Source organism: Chiloscyllium plagiosum, chromosome 19 (genome assembly GCF_004010195.1).
Source record: "Chiloscyllium plagiosum isolate BGI_BamShark_2017 chromosome 19, ASM401019v2, whole genome shotgun sequence".
NCBI classification, from domain to species: Eukaryota; Metazoa; Chordata; class Chondrichthyes; order Orectolobiformes; family Hemiscylliidae; genus Chiloscyllium; species Chiloscyllium plagiosum.
The window spans coordinates 30,896,134-30,909,518 of record NC_057728.1 but is presented as its reverse complement, the minus strand read 5'-3'; the positions used below and the strand labels follow the sequence as shown (position 1 = coordinate 30,909,518).

Here is a 13,385-nt window from a genome sequence, read left to right as displayed (position 1 = left end):
AAGATGTGAACAATATTGAAAAGCTATATTTATATTCTCAGAGAATGTTATCAATTTCCAGCAATACAGTATCATGCTACTATGACTTGCAACCAAATAATGGAATAAACTGTAGATTTTACATTATACCAAAATACTTGCTTAAAACAATAAAAGACATAGATTGCAGTGGAAAAACTAAAGGCACAGAAACACTAACAAACCAAGAGAGTTGCAAAAATGAGCAAGTGAATGAAATAAGTATCACTAAGGACAGAGAACTCAAAAACTTCAACTGGATTGGAGCTGATGAGCTAATCCCAGATTGTTCAGTTATACAGCATATAAACAGACCCTTCAGCCCATCATGTCTATGTCAACTAGCAAATACCAAATGACACTAATCCCATTTACCTGTACTTGATCCGTCGCCTACTATGCACTAGCATTTTAAACGTTCATTCAGAAACTCCTTAAATATTACAAGAGTACATAGCTCACCATTATCTCGGACAGCGCACTACATATTTCTACCACCCTCTGGGTGAAAAAAACTTTGCCTAGATATCCTCTTAACCACTTTCTCCTCACCAAACATTTTATGCCATCTGGTCTTAGACACACCTGCCACAGAGAAATGAATCTCACAATCTACTATGTTTATAACCTGCATAATTTTGTATACCTCAATCAGATTCCTGAGTTCCAAGGAAAACATCGAGCTTATCCAGTCTCCTCATGACTTAGACATTTCATCCCACGCAACATCCTGGTGAATTCCCTTTGCACCCTCTCCAGTGCAATCACGTCCTTCTGATAGTTTGGCTACCAGAACTAAACAGTTTTCCATCTGAAGCCCAACAAACGTTTTATAAAGCTGGAATAAGACTTCTTGCTCCTATATTCTATGCTCCTATATTCTATGCCTGCATATTGAAGGCAAACATCCTGTGTGCCTTCTTCACCAATCTCTCTACTTGTGCTGACACCTTCAGTGATCTATACCAAGATCCCTTTGTTCCTCAGTACTCCTGAATGACCTACCATTCACGTGCATGTCCTTTATTCGACCTTCCAAAATACATCACTTCTCACTTATCAGGAATAAATTCCATCTTACATCACTCTGCCCAATTTATTAGCTGATCAATGAGAAGGGCTTATGCCCGAAATGTTGATTCTCCTGCTTCTTTGATGCTGCCTGACCAGCTGCGTTTTTCCAGCAACACATTTTTCAGCTCTGATCTCCAGCATCTGCAGTCCTCACTTTCTCCTATTATCAGACTGTAGCCTGAGACCATCCTTCTTACTTTCAACACCATCAATTTTATGGTTATATGCAAACTTACTAATTATACCTTTCAATTCATATTCTAGTTATTAATGCACATAATGAACAGCAAGGGTCCCAGCATTGATCGTTGTGGTACACACTGGTCACAAACCTCAATCACGAAAACAGCCCTTCAACATCACACACTGTCTCCTATTCACCAGTCAATTTTGGATCCAGTTTTCCCATGGTCTCTTGCCTTTTGGACCAGCCTTCCACTTGGGACTTTGTTAAAAGCGTTATTGAAGTTCACGTAAACCATCAATTGAACTGCTCTCAAAATATTTAATCACCTTTTCAAAAACTAGTTAGACAGAATTTCTCCCTATCAAATCTGTGCTGACTATCCTCGATCAATCCCTGCCTTTCTTGTTGAAGGAGGTGGCTATAAATTAGATGATACTGATAATTATCTTACAAAATTCTATAACTTCTGGAAAAGTTTCTGTAAACTGAAAAGTAACAAATGTAACCCTAGTATTTAATGAGGGAGAGAGGGAGTGAGAAACATTGAGAACTATAGACTTGTTAGTTTGGTAGCAGTAGCAAGGATAATGTTAAAACTTATAAAGGATGCAGTAACTAGATATTTGGAAAACAGTGATGTGATTGGCAGAGTCAATTTGGTTTTATGAAAGGGAAATTGTGTTTGCCAAACCTGTATGAGCTTTTTGAGGATGTTACTTGTAGCATAGATAAATGAGAGCTGCAGAATGTGACTACCTGGATATTCAGAATACTTCTGGTAAAGATTCCACATAAGAGTGTGGTAAACAAAATTATAACACTGGAGACTGGGGTAATAAACTGGTTTGGACAAAAAACAGGAAGTAGGAATGATTGGGTCATTCTCAGAATGGCTGATTGTTATAAGTGGGATCAAACAAAAATCAGTGCTGGAGCCACTGGCATTAAAAATTTATATAAATATTTTGGATTCAGGGATCAAATGTAATATTTCCAAATTCGCTGATAACACAAAACTAGATGGGAATATAAGTTGAGAGGATGATACAAGGGCACTAAGACAGGCCCAACATGGTATACAGAATAGTTTGTGCATATGATTAGGGGCATGAGTGTGTTAAATAAATTCTAAGAAGAGCACCAGCAATAAACAAATTAACATCAAATTTAATCACAGTGAACACTAGCAAACTGACACAGCTGTATGCACAGCAGCATTTAAAGAAAACCACTAAACAGAGGAAAGCAAATGGTTAAACAGACATTAGTGAACCAAAAAAGTGCTTTTTGTTTTGTTACATTATGAGTTTCCAATAATCAATGCAACAAACCTCAAGATTTCATTTTAAAACTTATATAGTAGATAAAACCGAAAGCAACATCAACTAAACATTATTTAGGAGGCAACAAATACACTGAACAATGGACAAGGTATCTTCCTTTAACTTCTTTGCATTTGCCAATACTGAGGAGCAGACTCTCGGGAGACATTTGTGCATATGCTTGTGACTGAGATTTATTGAAAAGTACCCATATGCATGTCTACCTCACTGGGATGACTAACAACATCAAGGAGGCTGATAGAAATGGGATGCGAGAAGGGAATGGACCCGGTGCAAGAAACAAATCAGGTTGGGTCCATTCACTCAACGACCCCCACAGACCCATTCACCCCAATCCCTGCCCATTCCCCTCCCTCTGCCTCTAGCATTCCATCCACTCTCTCCCTCTGATCCATTCAAATCCTGTTTCAATCCTGCACCTGTTTTGTAAACAAGCAGAGTGTGGATGCTTGCATATGACAGAAAGCCATGCAGAATCTAGAACTGTGCACATTGCATATACATGCTCAAACCGCAATGCAATCACTTTAAAGTCCCAGTGTCACCAAATGGATACACTCAGACCACATTTATGCATTATAACTGCATTCTCCACAGAAAGTGACAAGTTTAAAGCTCAATGTCTTCTGGCGTTAACGAGATTCTTTCTCCCTCAGTTGCAAAGGGAAATTTTTCAATGCACTTCTTAACCAAGTCTTCCCACTGAGCCTTTGAAGAATGATTGAATTAACCCATTGTTGTAAAATTCCATCTCATGTCCACCGACAGAAAGCGCTTCACACCAAGCACTACTTGTTGAGGGACACACTGGGATGTCAGCCTACATTTCTGTGCTAAAACTCTGGAGCAAGACTTCTGATTACGCCATGACTACTAAAATGCAGTCATTAACTTTTTTGAGGGAAGCCAACTGTATAAATGCCTTACAATTCTGATAGCTCGTTATAGTTACTGCAGAAAAATATCAAGCTATTCTAAAATGTAAACCATACCTTAAAACTATCGACTATAAATTACAGGTTCACCATGTGACCTACCTTTTAAAGCTGTACAATGTTGTTTTATTGCAGGTGGAGTGAGATGTAAGAAATTTGGAATCTGAAACACATTTATAAATAATAAATATAAGGATTTTTGAGCTGTAAAGTTAAACATTTAACTTTATTTCCTTATTTTCTATCTTTATAATCTATGTCATGGTTTACTTTATGCCGTGAAATGGTGACGGAGAGTTGCGACATTATACAAAAGATTTACAAGATTATTGCCAGGGTTGGAGAATTTGAGCTATAGGGAGAGATTGAATAGGCTAGGGCTGTTTTCCCTGGAGCATCAGAGTCTGAGGGGTGACCTTATTGAGGTTTATAAAATCATAAGGGGCATGGATAGGATAGATAGACAAAGTCTTTTCCCTGGGGTGGGGGAGTCCAGAACTTGAGGGCATAGGTTTAGGGTGAGAGGGGAAAGATATAAAAGACACCTAAGGGGCAACTTTTTCACACAGAGGGTGGTACGTGGATGGAATGACCTGCCAGAGGAAGTGGTGGAGGCTAGTACAATTGCAACATTTAAAAGGCATCTGGATGGCTATATGAATGAGATGGGTTTGGAGAGTTATGGGCCAGGTGGGACTAGATTGGGTTGGGATATTTGGTCAGCATGGACAAGTTGAACAAGTGTATCTGTTTCAGTGTTGTACATCTCTATGACAATAAATAAATAATAAACTGGTTTGATTTAGCAGGTAGTAAAGGTCATTCTCAACAAGGTCAGAGATATTATTGCAGTCTGCAAACCATTACATATTGTCAATGGCACTACTTAATTCAGGACAACCCAGACTGGTTGAGTATGTGAACAAACATGTCGATGCAGTATAAAATGAATAAATGTCACACACTTTGATGTGAAAAATAGTATTACGTAGATGGTAATATATTAGGAAATGTGGATGTACAAAGGGATCTAGGTGTCCTTGTACACCAGCCAATGGAAGTTTAAGGTGGCAAATGGTACGTTGGTCTTCATTACAAGAGGATTTAAGTTCAGAAGTAGGGATATTTTACTGCCATTACACTGGTCTTTTGCAAGACCATGCCTGGTGTATTGCATGCAGTTTTATTCTCCCAACGAACAGAGAATACAATTTGCCATATAAGCATAGCAGAAAAGATTTAACAGGCCTGATACAGGGTGGCAGAACTGCTGTATGAGGAGAGATTGGTTTGACTGGGCCTGAGTTCTGTAGAGTTTAGAAGATTGAGATGGGTCAACCTGTGGAATTTGCTACCATGGAAAGTTGGGGAGTCAGTGAGTACGTTCAAGAAAGGAACTGACATTTTTAGATATTAATGTCTTCAACAGAAAGAAGGAATATAACACTGAGACAGAGAAACAGCCATAATTATATTGTATAGTGGAGCAGGCTTGAAGGGTCGAACGGCTACTCCTGCTTCTAATTTTTAAGTACAAATGAAATAGAAACAAGGTAGAACCACCAAGTGTCATTATCAGGATTGTTATGATTGAGTATTGTTATTAAAGATATTATTTGAAGAATTAAATTTGCAGAATTTTAAAATGGGGATTAAAGAAAATTTAAACATTGCAGCAATTACCACCAACAATTTTAGACAGTTGTTTTCACAATATTCATCAATATTCACAATTCTTCACAGACAAAGTTGGAACAATGAACAGCATCATGCAAGATTATTTAGCTCTCAGTAATGACCATATTTAGGAAACAGTCATCTGTTTTAAAGTCACTAGAAATTATTTATGAAACAAACAACTTAATCAGTCACAATGGCACAAAGATTTAAAAAGAAATATACTACAAAATCTTTCAGGGGTTAAATAATTATCAAGGCAAGTATTATATACTCCCAATGTCAGAAGCGATAGTTCATCCAACATATTTTTGAAGCTTGGCTATTGGACAAGACTGCCCATTTTTTTTTTAATAGTGAGTCTACGCAAAGGTTTTCTTTTTAAATATATTAATAGCTGCAAGCAGTGACTGTACAACTCTCGATTCCAGTTACAAAAAAAAAGATGCAAAACATATCCTTTGAATAAGCTTAAGATCATGAATGGGATAATTTCTTACCGCAGGATGTCGAAAGATATCGTGAAATCTGAACATACAATCAGATGTTATGTACGTTCACATCTAACTTGGAAAAGAGCAACTTGACTGCAATAGTTTTAGTTACCGAAAACATGTTTTCACAATTCTACTTAGACACAAAATTGGAACAATGAATAGCATAATGCCAAAGTTATTTAGCTCTCAGTAATGACTATATTCAGTCACCAGAGTATATTAAAAGCTAAATGACCAAATGGCTCAGATGATTTATGTCATTTGTTGAGCCTTTCCCTTCATCCCTGCGATCAACTATAGTGACCGCTATCGTAGCTTTGTATTCAGCAAGTTCGTTAACCCAATTATTTAAAACTGGTTAAGATCACTGGAAAGTGAATTTGAGCTGGATACAATATGTAGGTTAGTTTCCTGCAGTGGAATTTCAGAACACTCAATAATTTAATTGACGAAAACAGAGCTAATACATTTATCTATGTAATATGTGCACCCCACTGGTTTAGTCTCCTTTCTAGAGCTTGGGGCTTGTGCTGGAAGCTTCACTCAGACTTGGTGATCTCAAGCTGTAGAAGACAATTTTCTAAAGAGAGACTCATCAAGAGTTGCATTTTCACCCTTCTCTGTGAAACTAGGATATTGAAAGTGAAAGATAATTGGCACAAGACAGCCAGATTGCAAAAGTGCAAACACAAGGTTTAAGAAGCTGAAACTGCAGGCAACTAATGTTTTCCACAGAATTTCAAACAGTTCAAGCAAAATATCTGAGCAAATTCTGTTGTTTGGAGTTTTACTTTGCATACTCTAGAAAGACACTAATTCTCACCTTTATTAATTCCAGGTTTCCTATCTTGGCCGGTGGGGCTCCTCTCTTTACTGGATAGCCCATACGAATAGGAAGCGGTACAACAGAAGGTTTAAATGCTGCTGCTGTTGGGTACACATTGCACCAATTCTGGTCCACTTCCATCTTTTCAGTCCTCGGAGGTACTGGCTAAAAATGCAAAATATTGTTTTAAAACTTCATTAAATATTTTTAAAAAGCTTTGGTTTCTCACATTAGCAATTTTATTAATCAAGTTTTGAAATAAGTAAGTATAAATATGGTATTTTACTACTAACAAATGTTGTAGTTTTATGTTGTAGTAACCGAAGTAATGTATTTTTTTCTCAGTTTCAGATTGTGGACGTCACTGGGAAATTCAATATTTATCTCTGCCGCTAACTGCTGAAGTGGCGGTGCTGGGTTTACTTCCTGAAACAATGGAGTCCCTTTAGTAAAAGTGCTCACAAAATACTGTTTGTTAGGTCACATGTTCCAGGACTTTAACTGACTGGAAACTTGGAGACATGATGATCCCATGCACTTGCTAACTTTGTTTTTATATAAAAAAAACTAGTGGAAATCACAAATTTGGAACAGCTGCTGAAGAAGTCTTGATGAATATTCTCAATAATTCCTGTAGGTGGTAACACCATTGACACAGCACATTGTTAGTAGTAGAAACAGATAATTAAACCAGCAGGTGAGTTGCTGATCAAGAGAACTGCTTTTTTGTTGAAGGTCTTGAGCCTTCAGTATTGTTGCAGGCAAACACAACAAAAAAAGGTGAAAATTATTCCATCACCTTATTAGCTGCTGCTTAATAAAGTGGTTTTGAAAAGTCAGAAGTTGAAGCACTTGACACTGAATACTAAGTCCTTGAACAAGTAGCCATATCATTTGTGACTAGCCCAGTCCATACAATGGATGAAGAGAGTAAGAATGAATACATCAAGATCAATAACAATTCAATAAGAAATCAGTTACTACCCCTCCCACTCTGTATTCTTTAGGCAATGGTCAAGATTTTAAAATCACTGAATTGTCATGCCAATTTTCTGTGGACTATTCTATGATTCTTAAACATGGTTGAAAATGCATGTTTACCTCTCTCCTTTGTTTTTGTTTTGGAGATGCTCTTTTGCTTCTTGTTACTGCTGTAGAAATAAAAAGTTAATTACAGAAAGATATGGAAAGTAATGAGACTTTCAAATATACAGACATTTAGAGTAATACAGCATGGAAACATTCTCTTCCGTCCAGCTTGTCCACGCTGACCAGATTTCCTAAACTGACCTAGTCCCATTTGCCAGCATTTGGCCCATATCCTTCTAAACCATTCCTATTCATGTACCAAACCTGATGCCTTTTAAATGTCTTAATTGTACTGACCTCCACCATCCATTGTACTCACCTCCACCACCTCTGGCATCTCATTCCATGCACACCACCTCTGTGTGAAAATGTTGCCCCTCAGGGCCCTTTTAAAGCTTTCCTAAAGGATTTCCTTAAACATTAAACCTATGCCCTCTAGTTTTGGACTCCCTTACCCTTGGAAAACGTCCTTGGCCATTCACTCTATCCATGCCCCTCATTATTTCATAAACCTTCCAATGCTCAAGGAAAAAAAAAAGCCCCAGCCTATTCAGCCGCTCCCCATAGTTCAAAAGTGTAATGGTTTAAAATTTTACATTTAACTTAAGTAATTTAAGTAAAATAACAACAATGGAGATGAGCCCATGTTGCAAGGCTGGGTCTGAATCCTTTGATAGTATATTGCCTCAATTATAGGATGGTTAGCAATTAACAGGCTGGATCTAGTGGGTGGGAGGGTAAGAGGTTGTGAAGAGGGACTTCTCATTATTTCTGTCGGGGAGGGGTGTTGGATACGTGTTTCTCAGAGGAAGACTATGTTGAGTTAGAGAGCAGCACAGCAACATCATGGTCAATTAAGAAAAGTATCCGTCACTTATTTTTCACACAGTTGATTGGACAAAGCAAAGTACTGCAGATACTGGGCATCCGAAAAAGAAATAAAAACAAAAACCGTTGGAGAAACTCAGCAGGTTTGGCCGCATACGTGGAGATGGAAATTAACAGGGTCCAATGTGACTCTCCTTCGGAACTTAAGGGGACTGGAGAAGAAATGACTTATGCTCTTACCAAAGAGGGAGGAACAGCAACTGGATCAGATAGTGAGAGTACCCAGGGCAAAAAACAATGAAGTGTTAACAATAGTCTGCATTTATAAATGCGAAGTGATGCATTTTGGAAGTTCGAACTTGAAAGCTGAGTACAGGATTAAAGACAGGATTCTTGGCAGTGTGCAGGAACAGCGGGATCTTGATGTGCAGGTACATAGATCCCTTAAAATTGCCACCCAAGTGGACAGGGTTGTTAAGAAAGCATATGGTATTTTGGCTTTCATTAACGGGGGATTGAGTTTAAGAGTCGTGAGATCTTGTTGCAGCTCTATAAAACTTTGGTCAGACCGCACTTGGAATACTGTGTCCAGTTCTGGTCGCCCTATTATAGGAAAGATGTGGATGCTGTGGAGAGGGTTCAAAGGAGGTTTACCAGGATGCTGCCTGAAATGGAGGGCTTATCTTATGAAGAGGGGTTGACTGAGCTCTGACTTTTTTCATTGGAAAAAAGGAAGAGAGGGGACCTAATTGAGGTGTACAAGATAATGACAGGCATAGATAGAGTTGATAGCCAGAGACTTTTTCCCTGGGCAGAAATTGTTAACACGAGGGGTCATAGTTTTAAGCTGTTTGGCGGAAAGTATTGAGGGAATGTCAGAGACGGGTTCTTTACGCAAAGAGTTGAGAGAGCATAGAATGCGCTGCCAGCAGCAGTTGTGGAAGTGAGGTCATTGGGGATATTTAAGAGACTGCTGGACATGCATATGGTCACAGAAATTTGAGGGTTCATACATTAGGTTTACCTTACATGAGGATCAATGGTCAGCACAACATCGTGGGCTGAAGGGTCTGTTCTGTGCTGTACTGTTCTATGTTCTATATCTTTTCACTAAGTGTCAATGGTAGGTGTGAATAATAGAAAATAGATTAGTTCTTCTGAGAGTAAACAACAAGGAACATGAGGTGGGAGAAGAAGAGAGTATGCACTCAAAATGGAGGACAGTGTTCGTATTTTGAAGTTATTGGACTCAATAGTGAGTCTTTGTAAAGTACCTACGTGGAAAATGGGGAACTGTTCTTCCACCTTGCACTAGGATTCAGCAGAGCATGGTGCAGGCCTAATGTGACATTGTTAGCATGAAAGCAAAATGATATATTAAAAAGGCAAATCACTAGAAGGTCAGGATCATTCTTACATGTATACAGAGCAGCGGCGTTCTGCAAAGTGTCACCTAGCCAGCATTTGATTTTGCAAATATTGAGGAGACCACATTGCAAGCAATGAATACAGTGGACTAGATAAAAAGTGCAAATAAACAGTTACATCATCTGGAAGGCACATTCAGTATCTTGGACAATCATTCTGTCTTCTGAAATTGTCTGGTAAGGCGCTAAGCAGGGTGAAGATGTGTTATGAGTGAGAGTGAACCACGGTATTATGGAAGGGATGGTCCCTGTGGATTGCTGACAAGGGCAGAGGGAGAGGTGCACTTGGTGTTGGCAGAAAATGGCAGAGAATTGAATACACAAGCTGGTGGGGTGGAAAGTGAGGACAGGGACATATATTGTTCTTAGGGAAAAGAGGTGATGCCAGAACTGTGGGAAATGGGTCAGACACAGCTGAGGACTCCACAGACCACAGGAATATATGCTGGACGTACTCCCGTGTAAGATGTTATCAATGGAACAGTTAATGATATCTGAGAACATGGAATGGAGTCCTTACAGAATTAGATTTAGATTTTATTATCTCATGTATTCTGATCTCCATACTATAGGAAAAATACTGTTCAGATAGGATTAATAAGCATGTTCCCAGGGTTCGAGAGTTTGAGCTAAATAGGCTGGGCCTATTTTCCCTAGAGCTTGGGAGGCTGAGGGGGGACCTTCTAGAAGTTTATAAAATTATGAGGGGCATGGACAGGGTGAATAGATCTTTTCCCCAGGGTAAGGGAGTTCAAAACTAGAGGGTGTAGGTTTAAGGTAAGAGGGGACAGATTTAAAAGGAACCTAAGGAGCAACCTTTTCAGATAGTGGTGTGTATATGGAATGAACTACCAGAGAAAGTAGAGAAGGCTGATACAATTACATTTAAAATACATCTGAATGGGTATGTGAATAGGAAAGACTTCGGCGAATATGGGCCAAATGCTGACAAATGGGACTAGTTTAATTTAGGATATCTGGGCGGCATGGACGAGTTGGACTGAAGGGTCTGTTTCTATGCTGTATATTTCTATAGCTTTATGACGTGTACTCAATTCAGGTATACAGAAATACAGTGAAAAAAAAGTGTACAATATCACCTTTCCCAACACCATCTTAGCTACAAAAGGTTTAAAATCTTTAGGTACAAAGCAGAAAAACAAACAAAAAGTTAATTCATCATTAAAAGTCCTATTCAGTATAAAGTAGAAAAAATAAATAAAGCTAAAACTTCAGCATTACAGGAAGCACGATGTGAGGTGTCGTGATTATAGCCTTGTCTTAGTTCATGAAAAACCCAGTTTGAAATCGGTCGCCAACCTCAATTCTCGAGTGAGCCACCCAGTGACTGAAGCCGAGCTATGTCTGTTCACAACCAACCTCTCATAGCCTGACCCTCTGATTACCTTCGGGCGACGTCGTATGAGTTGGCGACAAATGAGTAGAATAGAAAGCACTGCCCCCAAGGTGCCCATTCACTCGACTCCGTACAACAAATGATCTCAAAACACATTTCATCGCCATCCCTGTCTCCTCGCACCGGCCACTGTTAGAATCAGCGACTCTTCCAATAGCCCATAATACACCAGGCGCTAGTGAATCACTAATTCCTCCAGTATCCCGTAATGCACCAGGCGTTAGTAAATCACCAACTCCTCCAGTGTCCCGTCGTGCAGCAGGCACTGCGTCATGTTATGTGAAGTGTCCTGAATGTTCAGTGCGAGGTATAGTTCAGAATCTTATCGACGAAGAAATTCGGTCAAAGCCCCGTGCATTTCTGATGTTGTCAATGTCAACATTTACGGAAAATATAGTAGTGTTTTCCCATTCTCTTCCTTTTTGATGCCTGACTCCCAAGACGCCTAGAATTTGTGCGAGAAGACCAGCGTTAGTGTTTTGACAGCAGAAAAATAGGAGAGAAGGCGGGTTACGCAGACATTGGTATAAAGATATGAAGGAAGCTAAATTGAATTAAAGAAGCTCATCATTTTTCAACATATCTTCTCAGCTCCACCTCAAGATGTAACCAGATATATTGGGATGGCACAGTGGCTCAGTGGTTAGCACTGCTGCCTCATAGTAACCGGGACACAGGTTTGATTCCAGTGACTGTGTGGAGTTTGCACATTTTCCCTGTGTTTGTGTGGGTTTGCTCCCACAATCCAAAGATGTGCAGGTTAGGTGAATTGGCCATCCAAAATTGTCCATAGGACTAGGGATGCCTAGGTGAGGTGCATTAGTCAGGGGTAAATGGAGTATAATAGGGTAGGGGAATGGGTCTGGATTGATTACGCTTTGGAAGGTCAGTGTGGACTTGATTGGGCCTTATTCTACAGTCGGGATTCTATAATATTGATAATTTTGTTGCTGATGTAAGATGCCCCCCCCCCCCCACCCCCTTAATTGCCAATTAAATTGGAAGCTATTTTAGTTCATACAGAAAAAGGAATATGCCAACACCGCCATCTCATAAACCAGAAGAAATTCAGGGTAACCAATTTCCACTATTTTCAAATATTTCCTCTTATTTTGACTGTCCTGAATCGCGTGCCTTTTGTCTCATATTTTGAGAACATCCTATGGGAAATGGAACAGGGAGTCTCAGAGGGATGGCTTGAATAGGACGGAGTTGGTCAGCTGAAGCATGATAAAAGTTTCAAGCTTTGGTTCTTTTAACTCATGCCAGCACTGCTTCCCCCACTTGCTGTCATCACAAGAAGTTGTACCCCAGATCCACCACCAGCACTCACTTGCTTGTCATCAGCAAAACCTGCTGAATCCCATAGTTGAAGTTTCTTTGATTGTACTTCACAACAGTTGGCTGATCTGCAGAGTATAAGCTCTCAAAAGTCAAGTTTTGATATAAAAGTAAAAAGTTGCTTTTTTTTCAAAAGATAAACATTTACGATTTTTAACTAAATTATACTTTACACTGTAATATGCTGGACCTCTTTACAAAACAAAGATATTACAAACGTAATTACTTAATAAAGGTGTTCGACAAGGTTCCCCTTGGGAGACTGGTTAGCAAGGTTAGATCTCATGGAATACAGAGTGAACTAGCCATTTGAATACAGAACTGGCTCGAAGGTAGAAGACAGAGGGTGGTAGTGGAGGGTTGTTTTTCTGACTGGAGGCCTGTGACCAGTGGAGTGCCACAAGGATTGGTGTTGGGTCCACTATTTTTTGTCATTTATCTAAATGATTTGGATGTGAACATAGGTATAGTTAGTAAGTTGGCAGATGACACCAAAATTGGAGGTACGGTGGACAGCGAAGAAGGTTACCTCAGCTTACAACAGGATCTTGATCAGATGGGCCAATGGGCTGAGGAGTGGCTGATGGAGTTTAATTTAGATAAATGCAAGGTGCTGCATTTTGGAAAGGGAAATCAGCGCACAACTTAATGGTAAGGTCTTCGAGAGTGTTGCTGAATAAAGAGACCTTGGAGTGCAGGTTCATAGCTCCTTGAAAGCAGAGTCGC

General features: G+C 39.4%; 1 protein-coding gene across 1 annotated transcript in view; it reads right to left on the bottom strand.

The window, feature by feature from the left end:
- Positions 1 to 11,522, bottom strand: part of mrps35 (mitochondrial ribosomal protein S35) — a 38,644-nt gene extending 27,122 nt beyond the window's left edge. The window contains exons 1-4 of the mRNA XM_043708880.1: positions 11,308 to 11,522; positions 7,659 to 7,708; positions 6,555 to 6,722; positions 3,648 to 3,720 (exon numbers count right to left, since the gene is read on the bottom strand). Coding sequence (XP_043564815.1) covers positions 3,648 to 3,720; positions 6,555 to 6,722; positions 7,659 to 7,708; positions 11,308 to 11,425 — 409 coding nt within the window. The 5' untranslated portion in view covers positions 11,426 to 11,522. The remainder of the gene's footprint in view (positions 1 to 3,647; positions 3,721 to 6,554; positions 6,723 to 7,658; positions 7,709 to 11,307) is intronic.
- Between the last annotated feature and the right edge of the window lie 1,863 nt (positions 11,523 to 13,385).